The 17590-nt window shown below is 34.9% G+C and overlaps 1 protein-coding gene across 1 annotated transcript in view; it reads right to left on the bottom strand.

Moving 5' to 3' along the window:
- Positions 1-4474: 4474 nt before the first annotated feature.
- The window catches only part of ACER2 (alkaline ceramidase 2), a 28235-nt gene continuing 15119 nt past the window's right edge, over positions 4475-17590 (bottom strand). Inside the window, exons 4-6 of the mRNA XM_074281604.1 lie at positions 16100-16237; positions 8351-8488; positions 4475-4796 (exon numbers count right to left, since the gene is read on the bottom strand). Coding sequence (XP_074137705.1) covers positions 4610-4796; positions 8351-8488; positions 16100-16237 — 463 coding nt within the window. The 3' untranslated portion in view covers positions 4475-4609. The remainder of the gene's footprint in view (positions 4797-8350; positions 8489-16099; positions 16238-17590) is intronic.

Raw genomic sequence — 17590 nt, 5'->3', positions numbered from 1 at the left:
TAAGCAAATATTTAGTACATTTAAGAGGACTGAAGGATTTTCATGATGGACAAGGCAAATTGGTCACTAAATTACAAAAAAAATTTTTTTTGATCTTGCATATGATAAGAATTTCTGTTAGCTTACCTCAGAAGAAGAAAATTTTTCCTAACCCTAAAATACAAAAATGTCTCAGACAACCATCACAGAAATTTTAGTTTATCCTTAACTATGAACACTGTAATACTATCACTATCAGTCATTTCATAAAGCTCCAGTCACCACAGAACTTTTTTCTTTTTTTAGAATGTCTCAATATAAAGGACAAGGAATAATTTCCAATTCCAAAGTTCAACATTTCTTAAAGTCATAGAAAAAAATTACACACACACACACACACATATCTACTAGGGTACCTGACCCATTTTAAAAACAGAACACTCAATACTTTTCACATTTCAAATCCCAACACTTGCTGGACCATCTACTTTGGATTGTGTACAAATTCTGACTGAAATTATTTACTAGTTGTGTCAAAAAGAATCATTACAGCTCAGTTCTTAAATATTACAATCTTCACCTTCCCATGTAAAAATATATTTGTGGTTGCACATCATTTGAGTAAAATGTCAGAGAAAATCTCAAAGACATGATTCTAATGGGTTCATTAGCTGTTATATCCAATGGAGTCAGAAGGATAGGTCTAAGCTGTATTTTCTTTGTAGATCCAGTTCATACTAATCCTGTTTTAAAAGGAAAATTCAGTAATAAATCTTAAAACCTAGGGAGCTTAGATAAACACAGTGCAATTCAAAAGCTACCTATAAAAAGAATTTTATGCCTATTTGCTTCCTATATAGCAAAGAATGAACTAGTAACTATGAATAAACAGATAAATAAGAGGTGATGACATAAAAACACTTTTAAAATAAAGACTGGTAGGTTTGACTGGTGCTATTCCTTCCAGCTCTAAATCTATGACCTAATATCATCAGACATCTACATGATAAAGAAAGTGATGTGTGCTGGCCATGTATTGTGAGCAAAGGCTTAGCCCAAGCACTGACATAGGCATCTGTGAGATATTAAAGAACCAGAAAAAGGACATAATAGATCCTCTTATACATATATGGAAGGACACCAACAAGAGTCACATGGAATGAAAAAGCATGAAAGCTAATGATGGGATATGATCACTAATGGATGAAGAAAGTACCTATAACCATGAGACCATGGACCTCGATTCTGCTCTGGATCTCTTTAACAAGTCACCATCCACAATGGTTTGCTGCTTGTAACAAAGCACAGAAATTTTGACAGACCCAACACAGTCGACTTGCCTTGTAGAAAGAGAGCTCTAGGATCTAGAATCATAATTTTCAACCCCCCCTTAACTCCTGAAATATTCAATCACCTATCAGCCTCCCAGTATCTACTCGTTTGTTCTTCTTTCCATCCCCTTACCTCTATGTCTAAAGGGGACTCTGAAAATTCTCACTGAACACCAAGTAAGGACAGCAAGACATTTAGTCTTGGTGTGATGGGGGTGGGGGGAAGCCTGAACATAGAGCCTTCAAGCAACAGTTTCAGAAACATCCTTTCCCCAAACCCTCTTACCATCCATCTTAAGTCATGGAGCCTTTCCTTTTTTATAATATTACATAGGCAGCATTTATGCCCATGAGAACATTCTTAGAGTTATCAGCTAAAGTTGTGAAAAATGAAAATACTTCCTATACCTTGGAGAGCTCTAGTTGTTTCTATTGTAAAGAATGGTTAGATGTGAAACAAACAAAACAATCAAATAAAAAACTTTTGAAAGCTCCCCTTCAAGTAATTCCTGACTTCAGCCTGAAGTGTGTCAGCAGCTATGTATAGAAAGTCAACTGGGAGCCAGTGTGTGATAGAAAATTCCAAATTGTCTCTGAAACTCTTAGAGTAGCTTCATAAAAGCAATTATATATATGGCAAAGGACTCTATTTGCCATTTAGGAACTTTTTAATCTCCTAAAATCTTATAAGGGCTTCAACTTTGCATCCTGCATAAATTTTAAGAATAATAATGTCAACTAGCCTTGAGTAAATGTGATGGCCTAGTTAGTTCTCTGGGATTTAATTGTCTGTTATGACAACACAAAGTGTTTTCTGACCTTATAAAGATATACAACAATCCTCCTCCCCGCCCTCCACCACTCCCAACAGTGGAATACCATGGACAAGGTAAGAAACACTCCAATGAAATGGAAAAAAAAAAATATCCCTGAGGTTGACAACCAGTGCCAGAAATCTTGCAGATATTTGTTGTTGCCATTGTTCAGTCCTGTCTGAGTCCCTTTTGACCCCACTGGAGGTTTTCTTGGCAGAAATACTGAAATGGTTTATCATTTTACAGATGCAGAAACTGAGGTAAATAGGGTTAAGTGACTTGCTTAGGCTCACACATTTAAGTGTCTGAGACCAGATTTGAACTCAGGAGATATTTGTGGATATTTGTTGGTTCCTGATTCATTCCAGTGAAGAATGGGAGCAACTGAGTCCTTAGGGTCTTTGTGGAATTGTAAAACTCAAAGAGAAGCATATTTGTGATGCAGAATAAGCAGGCCATGTTAGTGATACTTTTGAACACATCTAAAGGATGCCTTGGTGAAACATCTATTATTGATAGCTAGTGTTGCAGAAAGGGAAGCAGCAACTGTGTTACATGGGAACATAAGGGGAAGTCTTGTAGATTGTTAGAATCCAGAATAAACTGGAAAACAAAAAACACTACCCTCTTTTACAGAGAAGGAAAGAGAAAACCAGAGAGATTAGTAGCTTATCCAAGGTCAGATGGCTTATAAAAATGAGAGAACTGAGATCCAAAACCAGGACCTTCAACCTCATCTTTGATATTCTTTTCATTATGAGTGTTCATTTAAGATCCCTTCAAATTCAATTGCCCTACTTAGGGGAGAAGAATTAAAGATGATCCTGAAAAGTGACTTTCCAAGGTATTGCATGATATTTCAGAGCACTTCAGGTTACTTTAGGCTTCACTTAAGAGATTACCCCAATATAAAAATCATCAGAGTTTTAGCTTATTGGGTTTAATGTCAGTCAAATCCTACCATCTCCTGCAAGAAAAGAGGGTAAAAGTGTCACCAAAGTTATATTGCTGGGCTGCTGACAGCATAGCAGATAGTAAGGTTGTTGTACTACATTGTATGGTATATATATTTATTATTCCTATTTATAAGATGAAGAAATTAGACTAAATGATCCTACAGGCTCCTAAGATTTCAAATCAAAATGACCCTACCTAAAACTATTCTCGTTATTTTATAGAAGAGGAAGCTGAGAGCCGAGATGTTAGTGGGACTATTGTACTAACATTATATGGTGTACATATCTATCATTCCTATCTAGGACATGAAGAAATTGGACTAAATGATCCCATAGGAGCCTAAGATTTCAAATCAGAATGAGCCTTACTTAGAACTATCCTCCTTGCTTCCTAGAGGAGAAAGCTAAGAGTCAGAGAGATTAGTGACTTACTTAGGGTCAAATAGCTAATAAAACTAGGAGAACTAGGATTCAAATCCAGATCCTTTGACCCCAAATCTGCGATCCTTTCCACTACAACCATCCAACTAAGATGCCTTCAAACACTAACATTCTATAATTCTATTCCCTTTATTTTTCTACTGCTCTGTGATTCTATGGCTTGTTTGTGTAGTATGAGCTGAGGGAAAGGGATCAAAAAAGAAAAAAGGGAAATGAAAAAAGTTGAGTTCATTTTAAAGAATAGTTTGATGATGGTAACTTTTTCCCCATTAACTTTGACCAAATATAGAAGATGAATCTAGGACTTTCAGCACAAATTATAAAAATTACTTCTAACCTTACACAAACCCTAGGTTTTGTGAGATTTGTGATTAAAATCTATGACTTTCAGTATAAATAATAAAAAACATTTCTAACGTTACTTAAAATTTAAGTTTAGTGAAATATGATTAAAAATTAATTAAAAATTAATTTCCTACAAGGCTTTCATGGGCAGGTTTCCTCCAATGAAAATCTCTGGCATAAAAATAGAGATTTAGTCCAAGGGTACATTAGTTTGTCAGTTCCAACCATAAGAATTCTGAAAAAAATAATGAATGGGTGGGACAGAGAAGGGAAGGAAGGTCTGCATTTAACAAACATTCCATTCCAGGAGTTGCCAGTCTGTTGCTTTGGTCTAACAAGACATGCTACTATCACAGTGTTTTAAGATTCACGAGCCAGTAGTAAGAACAGTGGGCATCTAAAAATAAAACCTGAAGAAGCTAAAACCAGAGCCAACCTAAATTCTAGTTGTCAGCATTTTCAGGCTAAAAAAAAAAAAAAAAAAAAAAAACCCACACCAAAACGCAACCTTCCTCCTTTCTGAGAGAAAGGAAGAAAAAAAAATAATGCATTTCTTAAAGGGAAAAAAAATGCATTTCTTACTATACACAGTTGAACCCTTTTGAGTTCCAAACGTATAGGAGTGAAAAAACCCAAACAAATAAAAAGAGGCTCAAGTCTCTCTAGCTGTCATGATCATTAACTAAGCATAGTTAAGTGAGGAAAAATAAATAGAAAAAATCCAAAGCTACTGAACTTTACATCATGTGATCTTAACCGGAGATTTCTTGTTGGCACACAGGAGGGAAACATAGGGAACTCCTATAAAGGCCCATTTTTCACTAGGCCAGAATTTGATGACAGGACCTTGCTCTGGGATCTCTGAAGCAGCATCAAAGTATGCAAAGCAGACGCAACCCAGGTAGGCAGCCAAACAAATGAGGATGTGCCTGAAAAACAGATAAAGCCAAAAACCTCAGCATTAGATACAATATTAAGCATTTAATAAATGTTAGTGATTGATTGAATCTCCTTGCAAAAGTTTGATCTAGGATACTGTCACCATTTTAGGCCAACTTGTTGCTCTGTTCTTTGTTTGGGAGTGTAATTACATGCTCTGGTCCCTCTTAATTAGGAGGAGATGAAGTTACAGCTCTCCTACATAGCTGGAGAGCCCTGACCTGTTCAGGGCCAACTTTTCTCCTGCTATATACTGAAAGTGACTCATTTATTCTCCATATTTGGAACTAATTTTAAAACAGAAAGGCTAAATCATGTAAAGAAAAGGGACCAAGAGTGGGTCACAAGAGTTTGAAAATAGAGGCTGTGGGGAGGGAAAGGAGTTGAATACAGCTACTTTAATTCCAGACCTACCAGAAAATGAAACTCTTAACTCATGTCTGTCTCAAAACACAACCATGTTTAAAGAAAGCTACCTATTTTTAAAAGTTGTGAACATTTAGAGAAGATCTTTATTCTAGGAGCTCTTAAAGTATTTTCATGGCCTTTTAAAATGAACTATTTAAATGACATAGACTGAACAAATAGATGAACAAAAATAGGAATAATCAGGTTGGAAGAGCTATGAAAAAACAGTCTCCTACATTGTTAGTAGAGCTGTGAATAGACTCAACCACTGTGGATAACAATTTGGAATTATGTTTTTTAAAAAAAGTTATTTAACTCAACATATCTTTTAACCCAATGATCCACTCTTCAACATTACCTCTAGGAGGTCGAAAATATAAACACAGATCTAATATATATCAAGCTATTCACAGCAAGTTCTTTTGGAGGCAAAAAAGGACTGAAAATAAAATGAATCTTATTATCCATAGTACTGCCAAACAAATGTTATATGAACATAAGAGAATTTTACTGATAAGTAAGAAATGACAAATATGAGGAATTTGGAAAAACACAGAAAGAATCATGTGAACTGATGAAGAGTGAAACAGATACACTTTTGGGATATTGACGCATCTATGTGTTTAAGTTTATGTGTGTTTAAGTTTTTATATATATACACAAACAGGAATGAGTGTCCATATAGATACATATATGTGAAATGTGTTCATATATGTATATGGGGGTGTATGTGTGTGTTCCATGTGAAGAGAGAGAGAGAGAAAGAGACATAGAAAGAGAATCTTAGTGCAATTTTAAATATTGACATCTTGAAAAGTTGGGGGGAAATGTGTATAATGATTCCAGCTATCTACATTTTTAAAAATCACTAAAAAGAAGTCAATATTACATATATTGGTAGATGCAGTTGCTACATTTGCTTGCTTAATTTTTCAGATGTTTCCATAGTAACAAAATTACAAAAAAGGATTTAATTCTGGGGTCACGGAAAGGAGACATCCAGAAATGATTATAATGTTTTTAAGCATGCACTTTTAGATACAGCATATGTGTTTGTCTCAACAAGGCAAGGTAGGAAGTTACTGAAAAGTAACTGTACGATGGAAAGAAAAAGCCTCAATAAAACATTTAAAGGATTTATTAAGCATCCATTATTTATCAGGCACTACACTAAGTACTTTACAAATATCTCCCTTGATCCTCAAAAAACCCTGCAAAGTAGGTGGCATTATTATCCCTATTTTACAGTAGAGAAAATTGAGGCAGGCAATGACTTGCCCAAGGTCACCCAGATATGAGACCAGATTTAACCTTAGGTTTTCCTGACTAGGGACTAGTAACTCTATTGCGTCAACTCTATTGCGCCACCTGGTCGCTTCTATCATGTTAGCAACTCATCTATAATTTTAAATCTTAGAGAGTTGATTGAAGACACTGAGAGGTTATGAGAATTGCCCAAAACCACACAGCTAGTATGTGTCAGAGGCAGGACTAGAATTCAGACTCTACATGACCTCAGCTTTAGACTGGTTGAATTTTCATAGCAAATTAGCAGAAGTTTGTTGGTGTTTTAAATTTTTTGGCTCAAATATAATTTTATTTAGCCAAACCTATGTTTCCATTGATATTGTGAACTCCCAGTGTAAAAATTCTCTCTGGCAATGCAAACCAGCCCTCTGATAAGACTTACAGAAGTCTTATAATAGAATCTATTCATTCATTCTTTCATTAGGTGATTCATTTGTAAAGTAAAATAAAGGAAGGAGAGGTTAAGTTATTTGTTCATGATCACACAACCAAATGTGTGTCAGAGACTGTCTTTCCAATTCCAAGAGCAATGTTCTATCCATTAAACCATATTGCCTTTCCAGGTATACTAATACCTAAATAATCATAAAGTGAAGTATCATTTTTACATATATTATCTTTGCTAATGTAGCAAGCTACACTAGCAGGGTAGCATGGGTTTCTTATGTAAGATAAGTGGTTTGTAAGCCAAATAAAAAGGAAATGGTTTCTATTACATTAAAAACTATGTTTAAATGACAACAACAATAAAAATGGAAAGACCAAAAATCAAAATGATCAAAATCAAATGATGGGAAATTACAATGGCCAAGTTTGGTCCTAAAGAAAACAAATGAGGTGATATATTTTGCCTTTTCTCCTTCAGGGATGTAGAACAATGCATATCATGACTTCTTTCAATATAACTGGCTAGTTTTTGCTGGATTTTTCTTCTTCCCTTTTTAAAATTTTGTGTTAAAGAGAAGAATATAATGGAAAATAAATATGATATAAAAACAAAATATATCAGTAAATACTCATTTGAAAAATTCTGGTGTAAGTTTGTATGTAATTTAAGAATAACGTAATTATCTACACCATCTCCCAAATACAATCTTGTTCCATTAAGTTCTTGAATAATCGACTTTGGATTTTTGTATTAGTATCTGTCACACTTTTCTAATCAGTGAAAAAAGATTCTTCTGGGTTGCTGGCAAGAGGCTTAGAGAAGAAGAGAAATTCACCTTCATCCCTATATTTCTCCTCTGGCTTTCCCATTGTTGGGTTTCATTTTGTCACTAAGCAGATGTATGATCTTGGCAAAATCATTTAAGTTTTCTGGGCTTCATCTATAAAATGAGAGATCTGGATTAAACTAGCTTTAAGATTCCTTCTAGTTGGCATGACTTTCCTGCCAAGGAGCAGTACAATTCACAGCCTATCTAAATTTTACATTGGACGTTAATATTTTTGTACTTTTACAATTTGCCAGAAGGTAATGAAACTCAAAAAAACTTTTATATTTCACCCCCATTTCATGGCTCTGGTTGACCTGCACTGTTTTGATTTTTGTTTTTGTTGTTATTATTTTAGTTCCTTTCTGGCTAAGTTGGATCCCTTGGGATACTGCTATTTACACGATTTCCTGTTGCTGCTAAAACTGCTGCATCTCTGGCTTAGGAAAGAAGCCACTTAGTCCCTTCTGTTTCCCTGATTTGATGAAGTACCTTGTGAGTCTGGCTTCTCCTACAAAATGGATACACACATCCATAACTGAAGCTTCCTTGGAAGAAAGTAAAAATATGGTAGAAATGGGCTTGGGGACCAACTTCACATAGATGAGACTTACCACACACAATGCAGATAGGGGAAGTTGAAGGAAGACCAGAGCTCACAAAAGGCCCTGTCACTGATCCAACAGAAGAGAGCTAGGGTCCACCAAAGACCTGAGAAAAGACCTAATTTATATACCCGTACGTTGTCGCATCTGGGGGAGAAAAAAAAAAAGATAACTCTTCAAAAGATAACACACCATCAGTCCTAGTTTTGATTGCTATAACCATATCCAAAATAACAAAATTCCTTTTGATTTGTCTAAATAAATTATTGGAGATTTTGATTGCTAATATTTTATCATTAATTAATTCACAGGGAAAAACAACAAACTTATTCTCATCATTGCAATGAAACGTGTCAGCTCTTTCTTAGCTTCTCTTTCCCTTCACAAGATTCCCTATTAGACTTGGAACTCTCAAAAGATTTCCCTGCATTTTCAGAATTACTTGTATGAAACAGTTCCAAAATTCCCATCCTAATTGGAAGAGTGGGAACATTTTCAGAAAGATCTGCCAGCAAAAATTCTAGTAAAATAAATCTGAATGCACCACTAGAGTTATCAAAGCATTTAAAACTATAGGTTTCCAATGAGTGTTATGAGCTTATGCTATTATTTCATATTGATTGAAATATATATCTTCATAGAAAAATAAGGCAAGACACCCTGCTATTAATCATTGTATCAGAGTGTTGGATGATACTTTCTCAAGAAGGCTCCTTGTTTGGCTACCATAGTCTATCTGCCTTCAATAGACATTTTCTTGTGGGGTCACATTAAAAATTGTCATGTATGTATCAAAATCTCCTGCTCTGAACCATCTTAAAGTGAGGATCATTGAGCAGTATCTAATGAAAACTTCTACAAAGCCTGAAAGATTGACTGGAACAATATACAGCATAAGACAAAGATAATGCTAAATTCTAATCATTTAAAACGTGAAATAATTAATCTTTGAAATTTTGGGGGTTTTATAAGTTTGAGGCATTTATATTTCAAGAGTTTCTAAAATTTACAACTGTACTAAGATTTTTGGGATGCTCTTCTGTACAAAATAAATATAAAATATTTATCCCTTCCATATCATAAGTTAAGGATGCTGTGCTCTCTTGATTTAGAAAATCCACATAAAAATTTTGGCCCTTCCTCCATACCAGGAAGAAGTCTGAATTATTATAGTACTAAAAGATAAAATAGTATGCATATATATTTATGTATTTCTGAGTTTCTAAACTTCTGTGTCATCTGCTGGCCTTTGCAAGTTATCTGAAGCTTTTTTAAAACTCCCCCCAAAAAATTCCCATTTAATTTTTTATGCTAATCTGCAATATAGCAAAACTTCAATAGGAAAATATCTGAGTTCAAATTCTGCTCCATACTTGCAAGCTATGTGACCCTGGACAACTCACTTAACTTCTACTTCAGTTTACTCATTTATAAAATGTAAGGATCAGGTAGGAAAATATTTCTAAAATGTTTGGCACATAATAGGTGCCTTATAAATGCTTGTTTCATCCTTCCCCTTCCCATCACAATTGGGCCACAGAATGGAAAAGCAATTAAAGTAAAATGAGGTGAGAATGATAAATTGAAAAAAGCTTTAAAAGCCAAAGAAGCTTATATTTTATCCTAAGAATAATGAGGATTCACTGGAGTTTACTGTGCAGACAAAACTAATGAAAAAAAAAAAAGACAAAAAAAAATTTTTTTTACACCTAAGGAAAATCAGCTTGTTGAAGAAGGGTTTGAAGTGGGAAGAGATGAAAGGCAGGGAGACCAATTAGGATACCACTGAAATAGTCCAGACAAGAAGGAATGAGAATCCTATGGAAGGTGATACCTATGAGAATAGAGAGAATAGATTGGATAAGAAAGCTGTTGTAGCTAGTATTTATATAGTACTTTGAGGTTTGCAAAGCATTTTACAAAATGTCATCTGATTCTCACAACTATTTTGGGAAACAGGTACCATTATTGTCCCCATTTTAGAGATGAGGAACCTGAGGCTGAGATGAAGAAGGAAGAAGGAAAAAGGGAAGGAAAGAAAAATGAAAGGAAGGAAGGAAAGAAGAGAGAAAAGGAGAGAGAGAAGGAAGAATAAAGGAAAGTGCTAAGGACATAAATGAAGCATTTTTTTAATTCACAGAAGAAAACAGAGGGAAAGACAAACAAGTGAAACAACTACTGTTAGCCTAAGTCTTTCTGATTCCAAGTCCAGTATTAGACTTTATAATTAAGGACAGGATTATTAAATAAGTATGTATTTTTCCTTTTGAAAGATCAGAGAACTGAATAATTTTCTTGACTTAACTAAAACAATATGTTCTAACCATTTTCTTCCCCCTCATTTTAGGATCTTCTTTTGAAACACTTTCCCTTTTTCAACCTTTTGGAGGAAAAACTAAATTACAAGTTTTAAAACATAACATTTGACTCACAGATAAAGACAAAAAGAAATTAGACACTTTGGATTATGCTTAAATTTATTGAACAATTGAATTGAATAAACCAGGCCTCTGTATATCAAAAGTTTGGGAGGGAAAGTTTAATTCAAATGTCTATATGAACAGTTTAATTCTATATTTAAGTAATAGCTCCATTTTTCCCCCTTTTTTTAATGCTCAGGGTTGGTGACTATAAGCTCAATTCCCATAAAGACAACTTAACTTCTGCAGTAAGAAAATCTCAAAGCCACAGATGGCACTCTTGCCAGTATCAGGTTGACCATAAATGAAATAATTTTTATTAGTTTGTTTTACTCATGGACTATTAAGAAGCTGATTGACAGCTCAGCTATCCAGCAAGTAGAATAGATTGGCAAGGTTCTTCTATCCCTTTCTTCTTGAGACACAAGGTATCCAGACAACAATCTAAGAAGATACAAGGTAGGCAACAGTGCCAAGAAATAGCAAAATAAACATTACGAAATCCTTAGACTGCTACCTTAGATCTTTCTTTTTAAGAAACCAGGAGTTAACTGGGCTTATATCCCAAAGACATCTTAAAGAAGGGAAAGGGATCTAGGGAAAGGGATCTATCTGTATGTGCAAGAATGTTTGTGGCAGCCCTCTTTGTAGTAGCCAGAAACTGGAAACTGAGTGGATGGCATCAATTGGAGAATGGCTGAATAAATTGTGGTATATGAATATTATGGAATATTATTGTTCTGTAAGAAATGACCAGCAGGATGATTTCAGAGAGTCCTGGAGAGACTTACATGAACTGATGGTGAGTGAAATGAGCAGGACCAGGAGATCATTATATATTTCAACAACAATACTATATATAATGATCAATTCTGATGGACGTGGCTCTCTCCAACAATGAGATGAACCAAATCAGTTCCAACAGAGCAGTAATGAACTGAACCTGATACACCCAGGGAAAGAACTCTGGGAGATGACTATGAACCACTTCATAGAATTCCCAATCCCTCTAATTTTGTCCACCTGCATTTTGGATTTCCTTCACAGACTAATTGTACACTATTTCAAAGTACTTTTTATTCAGCAAAATAACTGTTTGGACATGTATACATATATTGTATTTAATTTATACTTTAACATATTTAACATGTGTTGGTCGACCTGCCATCTGGGGTGGGGGGAAGGAGGGGAAAAATTAGAATAAAAGGTTTGGCAATTCTCAATGTTGTAAAATTACCCATGTATATATCTGATAAATAAAAACTATGAAAAAAAAAAAGTTACCCAAAAAAACCTAAAACAAAACAAACAAACAAAAAAAAAGAAACTAGGAGTTAGGGCAGCTAGGTGGTGCAGTGGATAGAGCACCAGCCTTGAAGTCAGGAGGACCTGAGTTCAAATCTAGCCTCAGACACTTAAGACTTCCTAGCTGTGTGACCTGCGGCAAGTCACTTAACCCCAACTGCCTCAGGCCCTACCCCCCCCCCAAAAAAAGAAAGAAACTAGGAGTAAGGACTCCCAGCTATGATCTGGGCATGTGCCACTATGGCAAGACAATAAACTTTCTATGGCACACAAGAATTCCTAAAATTATTTTTAAAATAAAGATTGTTTTTTACATGTAATTGGAGAGGGGAATAAAATGTCATTTTTAAAATGAAGTAATCTTAACTGATGAAAAACCAAGGAGACAATTTACATAGTGACTCCCAGAAATCTAAAAGAAACAACATCAAAAAATGTCAAAACTGTGACCATTACAATGTCCAATCTTGACTTCAGAGAACTGGTGATGAAATATGTCTCATTCCTCTAGGTAGGGAGGCAAACCATAAATACAGAACGAGGCCCATGTTGTACAATATAATCAGTGTATTCATCCGTTTTGCTTTTTAATTACAAAGGAAAGTAGTAGTCTTTGAAAAATACAGGTACAGGTGTGATTAAGACAATGACCCATGACATCTCCAAAGGATCCATGATGGAAAATGTCTTCCACTTCCAGAGAGAAGATTGATTAAACTTCAAGTTCAGAATAAAACATATTTTTCCTTTTTGTTTTTCTTGCTTTTTTTTAAATCATGGTTAATATGGAAACATATTTTTCATGATTTCACATGTATAATGGGTAGCAAATTGTTTGCCTTCTCAATGTGGGGGGGGGGGAAAGGCTATAGGAAGATAAAGAATTTGGAGATCAAAAATTTTTTTAAAGTGTGGGGAAAAAAAAAGAAAAATCAACCCATATAAAAAATGTCAATAAAAAATATTTTTAATTATCATAGATGGGAATATATTTGACATTCCAAGTAAGAATCTGCACTAATTTCTCTCTGATAGAGAACCTGAATTCTTTCCCCAAATACCCAAACACATACACATTCACACAAATTCTTTTTTGTCACTTTGAACAAGAGGGGGGAAAAGCAACTTAACCCCTCTGTTCCTCAGTTAACTCATTTAATTTTAATAAAGAGGTTGGTCTATGTAACCTTAGTAAGAGAAAAAGAATTCTTTATCAGTACTTAAAATCTGTTTTACCTACTTTTGTATTAACCTATATGTTAACCACAGTCTAACTTGGTATACAATGTTTTCTAATTTCAGAAATGGGAAGGGGCTAAAGAAAAAGATATCTCTTATTATGTATAAACTTTCAAAACTGATAGATATTTTTCTCAGATGCTCAAGGTCACTGTCAATCTTTTCCTTAGGTTCTATTAAATATTTCCTTTCAAAAGTCTGGGGGTGTATGCTTCAGATATTGCTGCATATCACTTGGGTGCTGGTAATCTCCTTTGGGCAGTCAAATTATAAACTATAACCCAAACTTCTCTCCTACTCAATGTCACTTGGCAGGGCTGTAGATGAAGAAGTAAGCAACAAAAATGTCCTGAAAGCTCCTCCTCTCTCCCTTTTCCTGACCTCATCAAAGCAAGCCGATTTGTTTCCTGTCTGTAATATGGCCCCCTTAAATCTGTAACTATATGCACTCATTGATGCTTTGATATCCACTGCTCTGAAAAAGGAATGAATGTCCCCACTGCAGAATTGCTCAAACTAAACTTGAGCAGTCCACCTTCTATCGAAGAAGGGACTCTTGTTTGCTTAAAGCCAGGCCTTCAGAATGTATGACTGCTACTGGTTATCAAAGCAGCCCACCTGGGAGAAAGTGATGTTCAAAGAAAAAAAATGCTTTCCTTCTTTCTCAAAGTTTGTACTGAATTGGGGAAGAAAGATATATTCAAGTTAATATGAGTTCAATAATAACTAGCATTTATTGGCACTTTTAGGTTTATAAAGCACTGTATAAGTAATAAATCAATGTACAACATGACAAATATGGAAATATGTTTAAATGGATTGCTAATATTTAGCCTGTATTAAATTGCTTACTATATTGGGAAGTGGGGAGGTAAGGGAAGAAAGAAAAAAAAAAATTTAGAACACAAAGTCTTATAAAAATGAATGTTGAAAATGATCTTTACATCATTTACTTGATTCCAAATCAAGTGCTCTATCTAGTACACCTTGCTGCCTCCCCCAGGGTCTAGATAGATGTATTTGATTTGGATGGTGATGAACATAAAATGCATTTGGAAAATTAGGCACATAAAAAGAGAAGCACTGTCACAAGAGACTTTAAAGAAGAGTGAAAGACTTTAAAGAGACTGAAAGAAGAATCTAAACATACTACAAATGTAAGAATTTCAAGTTTGTGATGAGCTACAACTATAGAAATCTTTTAGTGACAGTTTGGTTGAGAAAAAAAAATTAGAATTAAGAAAATAATTCACCAAAAACATTTCATATTTTATTCTTTTCATACACAAATTTGTTTTCCATCTTTATTCTTCTTTTATCATTTTTCTAGTATCTTTGAGGCAGAGAGGTTATTTTGTGATTTCTTTTCAATTCTTTTACAAATTATCCTTTATTTAAACTTTTGCATAAAATCAAAAGTTTCAAGATAATATATTTTTTATTTATTTGAAATTACCTCATATACTCCATCATATGTAACCATGTTAAGCTGACTCTAGGCCCATTAATACAGAGATTCTTTTAATGTTACTTCAGAATCATCATGAAAGCTCATCTGTACGATCTCTAATGAGTGCTCAGCAACAAGTACATAATAGACATTTGCAGATTCATGTGCCCTTTTTCAATAATATTTTGTTTTTCCAAATACATATAAAGATAGTATTCAACATTTATTTTTGTAAACTTTATGTTCTAAATTTTTGTCCCTCCCTCGCTTATCTCCCAAGCAATCAAATATAGATCAAATATGTACAATCCTTTTAAACATCATATGCTTTTTATTTTTCTGTTTTATTTTGTATTTAGAAATGCTTGTTTTATTTGATGTTTTTAAATTTAAAATAAAAATAAAATTTCTACTGAATGAGTTATCATTTTATTTTTTTTAGTTAAAAAAAGGAAATTTATTTAGCCATAATATGGAAAGATTATTCAGCAAAGATATAGCACTGATTCAGCTGGATGCTGCTTCCTGCTCTTTGGAGCAATAGTCTGAGGCCTCAGGATGGAGCTAGTTACTCTTTCTGCAGTAGATTTTATATTCAGGCTAAAAGGGAGCTAAATCAGTGGTTATGGTTTTAGTGCTTTCCTAGGCTAATTATGTATCGAGGGTAATTTCAATATCTTTAAAAATGTTTTTTAAATTATCCTTCTCATTGCCTCTCCCCCCAAAAAAACAAGCAAACCCTCTCAAAATAAACACACATAAACAAAGCAGATTTCTATACTGGTCAAGTCCATGTCTTATTGGAATTTAAGTATATCACCTCTCTGATAAGTATGGAACCCTCTATTTTTCTTAGAAAAAAAATGGCAAGGGGCAGCTAGGTGGTGCAGTGGATAGAGTACCAACCCTGAATTCAGGAGGGCTCGAGTTCAAATCTGGTCTCAGACACTTAACACTTCTTAGCTGTGTGACCCTGCGCAAGTCACTTAACCCCAGCCTCAAAAAAAAAAAAAAAAAAAAGGCAAAACAAGTCAGGCTCATGTTCAAATAAAATTTACATATATCAAGATGCTGTACTGCAAGAATTAATACCAGAAGGACTGAATGAGTCATCTCTCTTCTCCTTCTCCTTCTCCTCCTCCTCCTCCTCAACAAGCATTTGTTTAGTATTTATTAATTACCAACTACCATTACAGATTTATCCATGTACCATCTAGTGAGACACTAAGATGCCCTGAGATGGAACTGGAGGATTGATCTGGTTACAAGGAGTGTCACACAAACCATCAAATGTTTCTGCCCCAGACAGAATCCAAGAGACAGACACATGGAAAGGTTACTCACCTTTTCAGTTCTGCAATGAGCAGTGCTGTACAGGGAATACCCAAGGTCATCAGAGAGATATTATTGATGGCCGGTTTCACAAATGCAAGACAAGTGGTGACTCCAGACAGGACACAAACCACAGCTTTGAACCTGCCCCTAAAAATTTAAAAAGAAAATTCATACCCAAAGATTTCTCAGTTTTTGTTTGTCTAGGGGGATATACAACTAAACATCCAACTATAAGAACTAAGGAGGCTTATATTGCACGACAGCTATATTTACAAAGAATAATTTTTAGTAAGGGAAAACCTTCTCTCTCTCTCTTCTTTCTTTCTCTCTCTTCTCTCTCTCTCTCTCTCTCTCTCTCTCTCTCTCTCTCTCTCTCTCTCTCTCTCTCTCTCACACACACACACACACACTCTCTCTCTCTCTCTCTCTCTCTCTCTCTCTCTCTCTCTCTCTCTCTCTCTCTCTCTCTCTCTCTCTCTCCCTCAAACATACACACAAATTTTCTAAGTTAAAAGAAACGTCAGACAATCTATATTTGGCCAAGAATCCCCTTTATAGCATATCTGTAAATTAGAATCATTCAATATAAAAACTAGAATGAAGGTTCCCTGAGTTTGAGGAATTTTAAGTGAGGAAGAGATTTGATCAGTTTATCCTACCCATTTCAATTCTTTCTGGCAAATGGATAACCCAAGCATGTGATAATCCTGGGAGTCCAAACTAGGGAGAGGAAAAGTACAAAAGAGACTCGTTAAAAGATAGCATCTACAGCTAACTGGATGCAGGAATGAGATGCTATGAATCTACCCCAGATTGGGGGAGATGGTATGGCAATCCCCCAGATTGGGTGATATGGCAACTTTAAATCTAACATTTCCTGTTTTGTATAGGAAAAAAAAAATCTCATCTTTGACACATGTTAGAGATGATGATTGCTGAGCAAGATGTTTTTCTGCTTCCAGATCTCCACTTTGGGATTTTTGAGCAGAGAACTTTCTTTGACTAGGTAGTACAGTGGATAAAATGTCAGTCTTAGAGTCAGAAAGAATCATCTTTGGGAATCCAAATTTGACCTCAGATATTGTGTGACTCTAGGCAAGTCACAACCCTGTTTGCCTCAGATTGCCTCTAAAATAATCTGGAAAGAAAAGGCAAACCACTCCAATGTCTGCCGAGAAAACCCCAGATGGGGTCACAAAGAGATGGACATGACTGAAATGACTGAACACAACAACAGAAGATTATATTATTAGCTTTTTACTGCCATATCACCCTGTACTTGCATTAGTACTGTGCTGTCTCATTAATTAAATCTTCCAGGTATTTTTCTACATGAGCTGCTATCTAGCTATAACTTCCCCACTTTATATTAGCAAAGTTGATGGGGTTTTTTTTTTTTGTTTATTTGTTTTGCTGAGACAACTGGAGTTAAGTGACTTGCCCAAAGTGACACAAGCTAGGAAGTGTTAACTGTTTGAGACCACATTTGAACTCAAGTCC

Source organism: Sminthopsis crassicaudata, chromosome 1, assembly GCF_048593235.1.
Source record: "Sminthopsis crassicaudata isolate SCR6 chromosome 1, ASM4859323v1, whole genome shotgun sequence".
In the NCBI taxonomy this organism is placed as follows: Eukaryota; Metazoa; Chordata; class Mammalia; order Dasyuromorphia; family Dasyuridae; genus Sminthopsis; species Sminthopsis crassicaudata.
This window is presented reverse-complemented; position numbering and strand designations above follow the sequence as displayed.